The 15475-nt window shown below is 31.4% G+C and overlaps 1 protein-coding gene across 1 annotated transcript; it reads right to left on the minus strand.

The window, feature by feature from the left end:
• Positions 1-3615: 3615 nt before the first annotated feature.
• Positions 3616-10176, minus strand: LOC114379893 (PH, RCC1 and FYVE domains-containing protein 1-like). The gene is made up of 6 exons (XM_028338694.1): positions 8749-10176; positions 7837-8046; positions 5617-5727; positions 4538-4897; positions 4315-4422; positions 3616-4134 (listed from the first exon to the last, which is right to left on the minus strand). Exons 1-6 carry the CDS (start codon positions 9085-9087, stop codon positions 3805-3807), a joined length of 1458 nt encoding a protein of 485 aa, XP_028194495.1. The 5' UTR covers positions 9088-10176; the 3' UTR covers positions 3616-3804.
• Positions 10177-15475: the final 5299 nt, after the last annotated feature.

Raw genomic sequence — 15475 nt, forward strand, 5'->3', positions numbered from 1 at the left:
GATTTTTGTGTTTAAGGTTGAAAGTTGAAAGCATCTGGTTTGTTTTTAGCAGTTTATTTGGTAATTATTTACTTCTATTAACAATGTTGTTTTATGAAGATGTGTGACACCCTCTACCCCATATATATATGTATTAATAATAAAAGAAATAAAAATTAAAATATTAATTAAAAGTATTTAAAACAGTTTTTTTATACCAGTCTTTCAGAAGGGTAAAAGACTTACATTCATTTTTCTAACATCATAATAAAACATGTCTAAATAAATAATAAATTCACTTTGGCTCAAAACAAGGCTGTCCAAAATTTCATACAATTATAATAGAACATATACTCTAATGTCACATCCTATCAGAGCATTGTGTTCCCGTGTCCTCGAACATGAGGTTCTTCATAGTCATCCACCTATTCATCTGCTCCCACAAACACAAGATTCGAGATCATCACAAGATCTAAACACAAATAGCACATTGGGAGTGAGTTATCACATTCCTAACTAATGAAGAGTAACAATACAACATGTAGATATAAATATCACAAAAACAAAATAAAACTTAAACATAGCTCACATCATTTCACCACTTTGTCATCCAACATCACATCATCACGCAACACATTTCATTCATTTTTACAACATTCACGTACTCAAGGATCAAAACACAATGTCATCAAGTCAATCAATATCGATCAATACACAAACGTTATGCAACATATACACTAAGACTCAATCCTATATGCAATGTGATACCATGTCAGTGAAAAATCACGTCGAGCGCCTAGGAGTACATGACAAGACAAACCACACACTATCAAGTTAGGTCACTCTCACTAGGTAAGAACATAGGGAGACCAATCAAGGTCACAGTGTTTTGCGAGAATGCTCCAACCATATGAGATCAACATAGGCTTAAAGAAGCACTCAAATCGGGTGACCCCCAAGGCCTACACTCCGAAGAGTCCGTTAGGGTCTCTCCCTCCTGATTCAGGTCCAACCCATAAAATATTTTAGCACACAGACTCTATCTATGAACTGTACAAAACACACGACTCCTCAATTGTTCTCAAATAATTTATCTCGTCGCCCTTAAAGGGTCTTAGCATTAACTCGTCGCCCTTAAAGGGACTTAACATTAACTCGTCGTCTTTAAAGGGTCTTAACATTAACTCGTCGCCCTTAAAGGGACTTATAGTCGTGTGATTGTACAATTTATAGTTCACAACTCAATGCACACAACCTTTCAATCACATACATACACAATTTATCACATACACTCGATCTCAATCACAATGGTATAATCTCAATCAACACGTTATCACACCTCATGAATCATATACACTTTACCTATGAACTATGCAATACACACAACTACTCAATTGTTTTCAAAATCATTTTAACTCGTCGGGTTCCCACAGTGGATCCCATCACAATACTTGTCGCCCTTAAAGGGGTCTTACAATTGTGTGATTGCACAGTTCATAGCTCACAGCTCAATACACACATCTCAATACACATCTATTTCTCCATTAATCACAGGTTCAAATTATCACATACTCAAATTTGAATCACCATTTTATAATCTCAATATAACAATTTATACAAAAAGTTTATCACAACATGGGGAGTAAAACCCCTCAAATAATTTCACACAATTATACCAAGATCAATTAATCAAAATCATAGATATAAAAAAAATAAAAACACCAAGGTCACTCTATTTTATCAACCAATTTGCATCAGGACATCAATAATGTATTTATAATAATAAAGGAAAATTTATAATTTAATAAACATCCCAAAATAAATCCAATTTAATTTTCTAAGGATTCCTACACATGTTCATTCTAACCCCAATTTCGATAAACTCATCCCTTACCTCTAAGCGGGCTCACATGTCTTTCGACAGCGATAGCGGCATCTCTAGCAAGTTCCTGAGATTCCTCAATTTTTTTCTCTAATTGCTCTGATAGGGTTCTCAAACGTCAGAGAGAAGAAGGGATTGAAGCCTCCATTTTATACTGTCTTCCTGCGATTCTGTTTTCTCTCTCCATGAATATTATTTCGCAAATCCCAACGGTGAAGGTGTGTGAAATTGAATCACGAACCAAAGGCTACGATGCAAAGTGTATTTCTCTCAGCTCTGACATGATTTCTAAATTCCTAATGGTGAAAAGGCTCGGAATTGAGTTACAAACTTTGTGCTTAAATTTCACGACGATCCAACGGTGAATGAGTCTGAGATCGTCGTTTTTCTAAGACAAGTTTAGTTGTCTGCGGGAAAAAGAGAGGGTTTTGAGAGAGAAGAGAGAAAAATAAAAATGAGGAAAAGAGAAGACATCATCTTCTGAAAACTACAATATCACTATTTACTCTATTTATTTATTTTTATTATTTTATATAAAAGAACTTTATTTTATTTCCTATCAAATGAATAAATCAAATATATATACATATTTTTCAAAAGACATTATTCTATTACAACTATTTTTTCTTTATTTATTTAATTATAAAAATCTCACTATTCTCTAAAACTTTATTTATTTATTTATTTTTACTATTTTTTTAATTTATTTACGAAAAATAAAATGTTACCAGATGCATATATATCATGTACATTTTTAAGGTCCTTCAACAAGGTGAATCTTTTCACGATTTGTTCATAAGATAAGATGCTATTTATTTGCACTTTTCCCAACTGTCACAACTCACAAAACATGAATGGATCACCTTTTTCTTCCACACTTTCTTTAAGGAAGTACATCAGGAAAAGTAAGCATAAAACACCTTCCAACTCAAATAAGTGTAATTTTAATTTAATACTTCTTAGAATTGACTGAAACTATTGAAGAACCAAGTTTATACTAGAGGTGGCCCTAAAACATGTTATCAAAGTCTTTGTTCTCATAGTAACATGTTGACATATTGGTGAGAGACCATAATAGTTAATTTAAACTATAATAATTTTCAATAATAAAAGAGAAATAAAGTCGGGTATTTTTGTCATCCAAATTGATTTTTGGATAAATTATTAGCTTGATTTCTCTATTTAATTAGTTTATTTTGGTCTCTTTTATTAAAAAATTTAATTTATTTTCTTATTTTTTAAAAAATTAATTTGATTTTTTAAAATTGAGAAATGATATTGACAACTTGTATAGTAGCACAATAAAAATTTACTTGTATAATGACACAATAAAAAATAACTAGTCGTTATATAAGACAAATTCATTAAAAGTTTACACGATGTTAATAAAAATGATAATATTACACAAATTTTAATATGGGTGAAAATGATTTATTTAACAGGTGAACCAATATTTGATTCTCACCTTATATAAAATTTCCTTGGACTAGTGATAGTCATGTACCACGAGAAGAATTAATCTCTGACCCAATAAATTGGGAGACACCTATGGTCTCTGACCTAGGAAAAAAAATTGAACTAATTATTAATCTTTTTTGGGACTTTACAATACTTTTGTATAGCAATTCTGCAAAGAAAAATTTGTTTAGGATATTCTGTAAAGACAATAGGGTGTCCATTTGAAGGACTAATAACAGTTCATTATTCATTAATAAAATTAAAAGCCAGCAAACCAAAAAAGGAGTTCCAGAATCTTCTGAACAAAACAAAATCACACCCTATAACGTATTGAAAAATGGTGACAATGTTGCATGTTATTTATTATTCTTAATAACTACAATATAATTATAATGTACTATAATATAGAACAGTAAACTTTAACAGTATTGGTCAATGTGGTATACCAGAACCACAAATAAAAAGAGGTGATTGCTTTTGGAGCCTCACGTGCTTTCTACATCTTCAGATGTATCTTTAATGAAAATTTGAGTGGGCTCAAGGCAGCTTCTTAATGTGTCATGACCAAGTTGTGCTCTTTCATTGTCTCCAAAGCCAAATATCTGTCCCCTGCTAGTGATCACCACAGTGTGGTACAAGCCAGTGCTAATTTGAGAAACATGGTGAGCTCTCAAGGTATCTAAGATTCTAGGTTTCAATACTTTATCAGATACCCTTCTATCCAGGAATCCGAGGCTGCCAAATCCCATGGAGCCAAAGCCATAGACTGAACCAGAATTAACTAGAACAAATGTTTTCCTCTTCCTTGCACAGACCTACAGGTAAGAAACAAAAGCACTTGCTTACACTATGAATATGATAGGACTATGTATGCAGTCTCATCACAATAAAGACTTGATCTAGAAAACCAAATACATTTTCTTCTTGTAAACCATTTGATCTCAACACAGATTGACCAAGCTTATGGATGTAGATATATAATAATATAATAATACCTGAACAGCCAATTGATTCTTGAGACTAGTCAACAACTCTGGAGTTGTCTTCTCAATCTCATCCCCATGGCCTAAAGCACCACAGTATCCCTTGCCCCATGTATATACCTGGATCATCAATAACAAAATCGTAAGAGTAATTCCCACAAGCCCTTAAATAGGCCAAACCAATGATAGCAAATAAAATTGGAATTTGAAATATATTTTGTTCAATGAAACTCACAAATCCATTTGAGTCAAGTGCCACTGCATGCTCATCCCCTGCAGATACACGAACAATATGAATACCTTTCCTTCTGAATTTCTGTATAGGACGTGGCTGCAACTCATCATGCTGCTCACCATGGCCAAGACAGAAATTAGCACCTGATCCAAAGGAGTATACTGTCCCATTTTCTGTTACGGATAAGATATAGCTTGGTCCCGCAGCAATCTGAACAACAGAGCTAAGGACTTCAATCATTTTGGGGGTTGGCCTGTCCTGAGTATCACCATGACCAAGCTGGCCATGTGTGTTGGTTCCACATGTATAAACATGACCTTGTCTGGTGAGGAAGACTGTGAAATTAAGCCCCGCTGCAACCTGAGACATTCATGTACTTCAATATCTTATAAAGGGGATCTTACCAAAACAAAATTCATGGAAAGAGTTAGCACTCCATGTACATCCAATGAAATTGGAATAGTGTGACTAGAAAACAGCACATCTCAGCAAACTGGTGGAACACCTTACGCATAATTGTGTATTGTGTAACTTGAAACAACTGATAAGGTCTCAAATGTATACAAATCACTTTTGTCAAAGAAATAAGAACCCTGATAAACTAACTTGGTAAGAAATTAAAAAAAAACTTCGTACCCCATTGCCCAGAGGCTCTTCGCTATGCGAAGGTATGGGGGAGGGATATTGTACGCAGCCTTACCCTTGCATATGCAAAGAGGCTGTTTCCGGATTCGAACCCATGACCAACAAGTCACCAAGGCACAACTTTACCGCTGCACCAGGGCTCGCCCTCAACTTGGTATGAAATTAAAATAATAAAAAAATGCTTTACAGCAGACTTCAGGGAAAACTAGATGATGTATCTTGAAATACATCAGACTAAGGTCAAATCATATTGCAAGGCATAAAAGGTTATAGATAATAGAAGCAGGGTGAGTTTAGGGATGAGGTATTAATCCTTTAGACAAGAGTGACACTATTCATCCAATGAGATTAACATATAAAAAGTTATTAACCATTAACTTTCAACTCAGCCAACAATTATCATCCGTAGATAATATTATTGATGATTTCCATACTTGTTTGCAAGGAATTCCCTTCAGGGATTCAACAAGGCGTGGCCTGAAAATTGGTCGGGTTGTATCTCTATGCCCACAGCAAGAAGATGAATTATCTCCACATGTGAATACCTGCATCAGTCAAAGGTGAATTATTAATTATTTTACAATCTCAAACCATAATTTTTTATTCCAGTAAAACAAAGCAACATGGATCCGAATTATCAGTCTGGAACGTGCAGAAAAATCTATGGACCAAGCATTGTATTTAGAGTTTTTATGAATCATAAAAAAATTGGGGATAAGTTTTACTATTTAAGCAACACAACTATACATGGACATTAATGAGTGAAAGTATAGAATACATAATTTCCAAATATTTGAATTATCTCTCCGGAAACCGAAAACCAGATGAACATCATAATTTGCTCTTACTAAGAGATATTAGAAATAGTTAAACTACCTGTTGATACCCTTCTTTTAACAATTTTAATAACATTACAAAGTACAATCTGTTCCAGTTATAGGAACAAGATCCAAGTGCAGGTGATTAAGATTTTAGAGTAAAGTGGACAAACAGTTGTATGAAAAAAAATCTACACCCTGAACTTTAGAGAGTAAAGTGGTCAACATTTAAATGAAGAAATCAACAGTGTAGAATTTTGAATAGTACAAGTAAGTGAAGTAACCTGACTTTCATGAATGGTACCCTCTTATACTTTACTCTGTAAAGTTTTAGACAAGCCAAATCCCAGAAACATAGCTTATTCTTTGCATTATTAAAATAAATAAATGTGCCATATTGTTGGAACATATGATCTTAACAAAGATTCAACCTGCAGCCCAATAACTGTTTATTTGTAATAGAAGAAGCATTGCAGTTTATTTCAATTACTAACATTTTTTTCTCAAAAGTTATATTCAAGCATTTAACCATTACGGCAAAAAGGAAGTTCGGAAGCAAGCTTGATAGTCGTAATTAAATTATAGATTTATTATAGATTACAATCTGTAAATCTATTAAACCCAATTAACATAATGGCCAAAATATCTTGCGCATTCCCTAAGCAGCTATAAGCAGTAATCTATGATGGTTCATCTCGTTTTATTAGTAAAGTAGAAGGGAGTACACAGACTAGGAAATTCAATGAGTCTCTCCACACTTCTATCCAGGCTTAGTCTCACTTCATCCACTAATAATGTTTATCAATCAGGATTAGAGCTTTTAATCATGTCTCTCAGCTACAAATGAGAGGCATGAGTGGTGACGCAAATGTTGCAGTGTTCAACTGGGACTAGTACAAACTACACAGCCAGCTCGCATAGGGCTAGGGCTACGGTGTTTGGTGGGATATTAGGATCCAATTACAAAGTACAGGACTTGAGTCCCACATTGGAAGTATGGGATTTTAGAGTGTGGTTTATAAGGCCTTGAGCTCTCCAACTACAACAGTTAGCTTTGTGGTCTGATTCTCCCAAGGTTCTCATCAAATCTTTGGAGAACAAAGAATATATTGAAGGACTTAAGCAAAAGGGGGAGAAGACACAGATAAAATGAAAAAAAATAGAGATTTGAATACACATCCTAATGGTTCCCCTTCTTGACCTGACTTCTACTAACTCATTCTATCCTAGTCCCAAGAATAAAATCTTTGATGTCTCTCTCCAGCCTGCTAATACAAAATGATCAAACAAGCTCATGAATACAAGCATCAGAAATCGGAGTGGCACAGGAGTCAAAAGAAAGAAAGTTTCTGATATCCCATTCCCATCTTCCAGTAAAATTCTTCAATTCAAGATGAAAAACACACATCTTAGACAAAAAAAATTGTTTATTTGACCAGAAATAACCTAAAACTTTAGCTTTTAAGTACTGGTCCCAGAATGGTTTTAATTGTATCTCCAATATGTTCCCACCACAGTGCAAAAAGCCTTTTGAGCTTGATGCATCATGAATAAAGTAGAAGTCTATCTAAACCTTATGCCAAGGGAGGGCTGATGGTATTTATCAAACTCTTGAACACTCACTTGGTTCAGAGGTTATGTAACCAATTATCCCATAAGCTTAAAATGTAAGTGCAAGCCTAATAATGGTTTATATTTATATCTCTAGTCTAGCATTCTTAAGGCTGCTGCATTAGTCCAGTCGACATGACTGCCATAGCAAGGTAAATTTTTTTGTCAGACTTATGAATTGCTCATAGTCATAACTAACTGAATAAAAGTTTAGCTGCTACTAACCTCTCCAGATTGCATAACGAAAGCTGCATGGTTAAAGGAGGCTGAAACGTGAACCACTCGTGGCAAAGGTGGGGAATCTATCCGGGTAAATGCTACACACTGTGTTGTTTCAGACCCTTGACCAAGTACACCACACAAACCAGAACCACAAGAATAGACAGAAGAATTGCTGATCAATAAGGTGTGATACTTTCCGGTTGTTATTTGCATCTGCCAATAAAATTAATGTTTTTCATCATTATTTACAACTCCACAATTTTTCCTTCAAAAGACAGTAAGAAGACTAAAAGAAATGCAAGTGTAAAAAATAATAATAACATATCCAAATAATGAGATATGTTTTAAAAAAACCATTTTAGTGCTTTTAATAAAATGTTTCCAGTTGTCAAAAAGCATTATAATGTTTTTCGGTGCTATGAAATGCATTTTCGTAACATTTAAAACTTCAATTTCATTCCCTTTTCTGTTTTTCTGTTCTATTATTTACAAATGCATTATTATATTTTATAACAATAATGAACATTGAGAGACAAAAAAAGGGGGGGCAAAGCATGCAATATATTATTCTGTTTAAACAGCTTGGGCTTCAAAAGCAAAAAGAAAATATCCCCACCCTTGAGAGTCATACTTCTTTTAAGATCAAAATAAAAAAGAATAAATAATCCATGCACCGATAGTATAAAAGTTTTTAACACTGTCATCCAATCGGTAAGTTTGTTGAATTCTATAATAACTACCTTAAAAATCATTAAAAAGATTATTTCTAATGGGTTGACAGTGTAAACTTTTACTCTAAATTACAAGCTTATTAAACTCAATAAAAAAGGCAACGGATAATTCATGCGGAAAATACTTTTTTTCTTTTGTACCAAAAGCAAACAAAAGTAATAATTTGATATAATGAAATAGTACATTGCCTGATGATGTCTCGACCATCTGAGAGGATTGTTCCACAGACTGCAAGAACCTCAAAACTCGCTTCCAATTTCCTCCACATCTATCATACAGCTCCCTCTGAGAATTCAAACCCATCCTTGCAAAGGTAACATGGGAGGCACACAATTGAAATGCAGCAAAGTCAACCAAGGACTTGAACTTGAAAGGGTGCAAACCATGACTACCACCAAAAGTTTTGGAAGTCAATTCTAAACAAACAAGGTCCATTGCACTGAGCCTGCCCGAGCACAGAATTTCTAATACCAAATGTGATGGCAATTCCTCAATGGAAAAATGTCTGCAACGGTCTCCCATCCTCAAAATTCTCTCTCTTTCTCTTATTCTTACTTCTCACCAAAGAAAACTAAGTGTGACTCAAAGAACCTGCAGAAAGATTCACAGTGACAGCAACCAGCAACTCCCCCTTTGGATCACAGCATCAAATTTTGAGACGAAATCTCAGGCAATTGAAGCAGCATATGAAGAACACCTCAGAGGGGAGAAAAACATGGGAAATTGGGTAGGAGAAAGGGGGTCTAGATGATAGATAATTAGCAGGTGATATTTGAAATAGTGATTGGAAATAAAACATCAGAAGAGAACTAATCACACCCCCCACAAAAACACCGTTCAAAACCGAAGATCAAAAGAGGATCTTCTAATCCTTCAAATTTATACGACACAGAAAAAAAAAAAACACCCCCTGGTGAAAAAAGAGTGAATTTGTGCAACCAAACAAACACCAATCAGATAAAAAAATTAAAAATCAACAAACAGTGAACACTGATCTAACAGATTGAGCACGTAACTGGTGAAAACAATTGGAGAAACATAAAGGTAGGTGTTTGAGATCAGAACGGAAGAACGAGAATTGAGCCAAAAGAGGGAAAAGAAAGGGAGTGGTGGAGGCGTACCCAGTAGAGAAAAAAAGCGAAAGGAAGCAGCTTTAGGAGAAAAATCGAAAGAGATTAATGTTTGGGAGGGAATAAGTAAAAGAGGAGAATTGAGGGTAGTGATTGGTTTGGTGGGTCAAAAAAACGAAATCAGAAAAGGTTAGTTAGGGTTTTTGGCGTATGGGGCATTTTCCTAGTTCCTAGTTTCTGGGCATAGGGGGATAGGTAGCTTAGGCTTTGTGCTCTGTGTCTTGAATGAAAGTTTGGGTATGACTGCGTGTGTGAAAAGAAAACATTAGAGATTACAGAGAGATTGAGGAATCAGAAATTGTGGAATTTGATGTGTACGGAAGCATGAAAATGAAAAGTGGGGGAAAAAAACGCTAAAACAGGACGGCGTTTTGGTGGTACCTGCTGCCTAGATTCCATCTATGTTTTGTCGTCGAGGTTTATTAAAGCAGGATTCAACCATTAATTGCATGAGTTAAAATCGAAGGTTTCTAAAACAGGATTCAACCATTAATTGCATGAGTTAAAATCGAAGCAGGATTAAGACATTAATCTAAGGTTTGTTGAATTGTACTTAAACCGGTTTTGGATATTTTTAATATTATATAATAATTTTAATGGCAAATACATTAAAAAGAGAATTTTTTATTAGGAGACGTAAAATTGTATTGTTTATGATTTTTTTATGTTGTTTTATGAATTCTATAATAAATATTTTTTTAATTTTTTAATTAATATAGTAAAGATAGTTAATAAAACTCTATTTTAATTAATATAAAATTATAAAAATTAGGATTAAAAAATTATAAATTAATAGAAATGATCAAATTATATGTTTCATGAGAACTAGTAATTCTTATAAAAATTAGGATTAACAAATTATAAATTAATAGAAATGATCAAATTATATGTTTCATAATAAGAAGAGAACTAGAAATTCTCTAAAAAAAGATTAGAACTAATCGATAAAATAATTAATACTTATGTAAAATATTTAAGTATGTATGTTTATTTATCTTTAAAATATTTTAAAGTATATCTACAATCTATATTTTAAATTAAATAAAAAACAAAAAAAAGAAAAATGAAAATAACTGATTTAACATTGATTTTCACCGATTCTAGAGTGATATGATTGATTCTCACTAGTTATGAAATACTCTAGTTTTTTAGAGATTTTAGATCAATCACCCGACTATTTTCATTCAATCGTGATTGATTCAGTCTGATTTTCAAAACATTGGTTAAAATAAACTTTATTTTGAAGTAATTTTTGTACACATTTGGATTAAAGTTCATAAACTTAAATTGTTGTTTTTAATATATAAGAATCGAGGACAAATATAAAAAAAATTATAATGACTTATGTATTAGCTCAACTAATTGAGTTAGATTCCTTCCGTTTATAAACTTAAATTTGTATTAAAAAAATTGGCAACTATCATAAGAAGGACCTTTAGCACCCTGGTAGGACATGAGGTGTTTCAACAAGCTTTTATCTTTTAGATTGATCATGAGATTAATCTTTAGTTCAGAGTTTAGTTATATTTAAAGATCCTTACCCATTTTAAATAGTGTATTATGCAGGAATCAAACTTACTACCTCTTCCATAAATCTAATGTGTGTTACTAACTAAGCTAGACTCATTGTGTAGTTTGTATTAATTTAAGTTTGTAAATTAAATTTATAGAAGTATTCTAAGTTTTATTTTTTCAACAAATCAATTTTAGAGAAAATTTTACTCTGAAATATATTTTAATTTTGAGGTAACTAAACATGATTTTCAAACTAATTTTACTTTCAAACATATTTTTGGAACATTCTTATAGAAAATCTAAACATATCCTTCATTTTATAAACTGAGTTTGCAAAAAGAATTTGTAAGCATGTTTGGATTGTCCTTGAACATGTACACATTCCAATATCCATCTAACATATCAACCAAAGCAAGGTTCTGGATCCTTTCGCAAATGTAATTTTGAAACAACTTAACTTGCATACGTTTACTCAAACATAGGCTTATATATATATATATATATATATAATCTTGGTTTCAAACAAAATATAAGTGTACAAATGTACATGTTGTTAGACAAGTGGCATCGGTATTTTAAGAATGGGGTTGAATTAAAATACCAAACTATCCCCAATTAAAATTTAACTCTCTTTTTAATTAATAATGAAACCCTAATTATGAATTATTTCAATAACAATTCAAAATAAACTTCTTTAAAGTGAAATATAAACCGCAATAAATACAAGAAGTTTAAGGGTAGAAAGAATGCAAACTCAGTTTTTATATTGGTTCGATCATGTCCTGTGCCTACGTCCAGTCCTCAAGCAACCCGCTTGAGATTTTTACAATCTTGTAAAAAGTTTTTTTCAAAGTCCGAATCAAAGTTTTTTTACTATCTTGTGTTCAGATAACCTTACAACTTAAGAGACTCTCGGTCTCTTAGACCGATCTCTTAGACTAAGAAGAAGAAGAATTCTCTCTTTAAGAGAAGAATATTATAATTGAAGATCAATCAATATTCCTTGTTGAATTTGCAAATGTTTTGGCCAAGGAATATTTTGAGAGTTATAAGACAATTTTGTTTTGAGAGGATAAAATAATGTTATTCAGAAAAACTCTAAGGAATTTCGTGTCCCAAATCACCTATTATAGGTTACTGATGGTCATTCAAAAACTTCTTGAACAGTTGTGACTCTTAGAAGTTATTTTCGAAAATTCCTTATTGGTAATTGATTACATAATTGTTGTAATCGATTACACAGTTAGTTTCTCAAGAGTTGTGACTCTTCAGACTTGAAATTTGAATTTTCATGTCTGGTAATTTATTACACATAAGTTGTAATCGATTATAGACTTTAAAATTTAAATTCAAATTTCTAAAGGCTTTTACGAAATGTTTTAAATTTTTAGTAATCGATTACAAGTCTTGTGTAATCGATTACATGCTTTAAATTTTAAATTCAAAATTTACAAATTTGTTTCAGAAATGAATTTGGTCATTGGTAATCAATTACGTCTTCTAGTAATCGATTATCAGAGAGAAAATACCATATATTTGAAATCACAAAATGCTCTTGTAAGATATCCTTTGGCCAAACCTATGCATCATCAATTAAGGAATATTTTTTAAGATTCTAAGGACTAAGTTCATCATTTTTCTTGAATTTTGAGTTCTTGATTAAACTTGAGAAGCGCTTATCTTTAGCGTTATCAAAACTTCATATCATATTTGTTTCTACACATGTTATGAAACTGAATTTATATTTTCGGATTGAGTTTGGAACAATCTCAATCATAAATCTAAACATAACCTAAATAATTTTTAGGATAAAACTTTGTTGATGATATTGTATATAAAAAATAGTAATAATAAAGAAAAATATTACAAGATTGAAAAACATGTCATTGATTAATCTTTACATTAATTATAGTTATATTTTTAAATTTTTTTAAAAAGTTGATATCCCGTCACAAAACATTTGCTAGAATCACCACTAAACATGTTTGATTAAAAATATGTTTGGGGTCCGAAAAGTTTGACAAAGTATTCATTTTGTTTATATAATTTTTTTTATTAATTTTTTCTTTATAAAAAAAATATTTTTTTTGTTATTTTTAGTGTTAATTTTATTAGATGATTTTTTGAGGTAGCTTACAAATTTAATTACTTCCTCAATCTTTTAAAGCACAACCAGAAAATACTAGAATCCTTTGTTGTTTCATCATCCCCTAATCTCATAAAAAAATGTGAAAAAATTACTCAAGAAGTGAAAAAAAAAATTACAATTTTTGGGAATTTTTTTAAAACTAACCTTAAGATCGGTGAAACTCATCATCTCATTCTTTCTACTAAATTATTTTTTACCTAGTTATAGTCATCCTCTCTAATTCTCACAAGAGAGAGAATGCTTTTATCATATTAAGTTATCGTATTATTTTTTATTAAGTACAAAACTTGTAAAATAATAAAAGATATTTGATTAAAAACAATTAATGTAAAAAGTAATCTAAAGAGAGTCTTATAAGAAGGAAGTGAATTTTTTTTTTTTACATATAGACAGGATGTATTACAATAACAAAGAATATATTTAAAATTAAAAAAAAATTAAAATTTTGTTTTCGTGTCATTTATCCAGTGTAATTCTGGTTTTGCTGTAATCTAACAAGTAATCCACTGATGAACCTGGCTTTTGGGTGACGACAGTATGATAGGATATGTTCATGAACACTTTCTTTTGTGCAAATAAATAAAGCAAAAGGAACCTTTTGGGTGACGACAGTATGATAGGATATGTTCATAAACACTTTCTTTTGTGCAAATAAATAAAGCAAAAGGAACCTTGTATAGTGCATTCCATGTAAGAGACCAAACTATGAATTGACAAAAAAGGTTTTATTAAAAAAGTATAAATTAAAATGTTTGTATTTATAATTTTAAAATCAACTTAGCTGATATAATTTGCTTCTAAGATATTGGTGTATGAATTGAAATTGGGATATGAACAGAACCTCAAATCCGAAAGTCATAAGCAACGTTTTGATGGATCCAATAATTTAATAACAGTTCAATAGCAAATTCGAATCTGTAATGCATTTAATGTTCGGTTTGATTTTTAAAGCAAATTACAAGTTCAAACTTCAACTAGTTTTCAATACTGACAAAGCCTGATCTGACAGTCAATAATAGTTGGGTCCTTAAGGAGTGAACTCTACGTATAGAAATATTTTTAGTGCAAAAAATTAAAATACTTTCAGAAATTGAAGTTAAATCCATAATCCTTATACATTAGTGTTACAAAAATTGTTTATAGGAATTTCATATGAGTTTAATAAGAAAATTTAAAAAATAATGCAATTTAAAAGTCATATAATAACGTCATAAAGTAAATAGAAAATACTCTTGCTTGCATTATTATTATTATATGTTTGTGCAAACCTACCAAAAAGATTATATGTTTATGTGACATTTTAAAAATTAAGCTCTACAATGTAAACACTCTTTATTTCAAAAAAAAAAATATCTTCTCATATATTTTAAAAAGAATTATATAATTAAAACAAAAAATATAAAATATTTATCATAAATTAAAATACTATTTTTTTTAATCACCAAGCAAAGTTTTGAATACAGTCATCCCTCCGCAATGTAATTTTCAAAATTATATTGGAAATATTATTCTTTTTTTGTAGGCTATTGAAAATATTATTCAAATTTGAAAATGGAGTTGTTGACATTAAAGGGGACAAAATAATTGAAGAAAGTCATCCAAAAATAATGAAACAAAGTCGTTAAAGGAGGAAAGAAAAGAAACAGAGTCACATGCCGATTCTGCATGATATACAATGCTAAGTGTGACAATTATAAAGGTGGCATCACTCTTTTTCTAATACCACAAATTGTCCATATGCTACCAGCTAGATACTCAATGCTATCTAACATCTTGATTCAAATTTGAAAATAGCATAGATGCATTAGCAAGAAAGGATATTTAGTACAGGATACAGAAGGCATGGAGCGGCCATATGCCAATCACAATATAGATTCGAATTTCAAACCTTCCACTATTCCAATTGAATTATATTAAAATACAAATTTAATTTTTATTTTCAAAATGTGAACGTATAGAAGTATACTAGGTTTGTTTCATCCTTTAGCAAACCTTGCTTACCCATATCAATATACAGTGTGATATAGCTAACATATAACTACATTCTTTTAAGTATGTGATTCAAATTCGATTTATAATTTTTTTTAACATATTTGAAAACTCGTTGAAAAAAGAG

This window comes from Glycine soja, chromosome 12, assembly GCF_004193775.1.
Source record: "Glycine soja cultivar W05 chromosome 12, ASM419377v2, whole genome shotgun sequence".
Taxonomy (NCBI): Eukaryota; Viridiplantae; Streptophyta; class Magnoliopsida; order Fabales; family Fabaceae; genus Glycine; species Glycine soja.

Excerpts from the sequence above, each read along its gene's own strand:
- LOC114379893 (XM_028338694.1), bottom strand. The coding sequence starts at position 9,087 with ATGGGAGACCGTTGCAGACATTTTTCCATTGAGGAATTGCCATCACAT. Across the intron at positions 5,728-7,836 it reads TCGTTATGCAATCTGGAGAG|GTATTCACATGTGGAGATAA; the intron begins GTTAGTAGCAGC and ends TGACTGATGCAG. Across the intron at positions 4,135-4,314 it reads AGAATCAATTGGCTGTTCAG|GTCTGTGCAAGGAAGAGGAA; the intron begins GTATTATTATAT and ends TCTTACCTGTAG.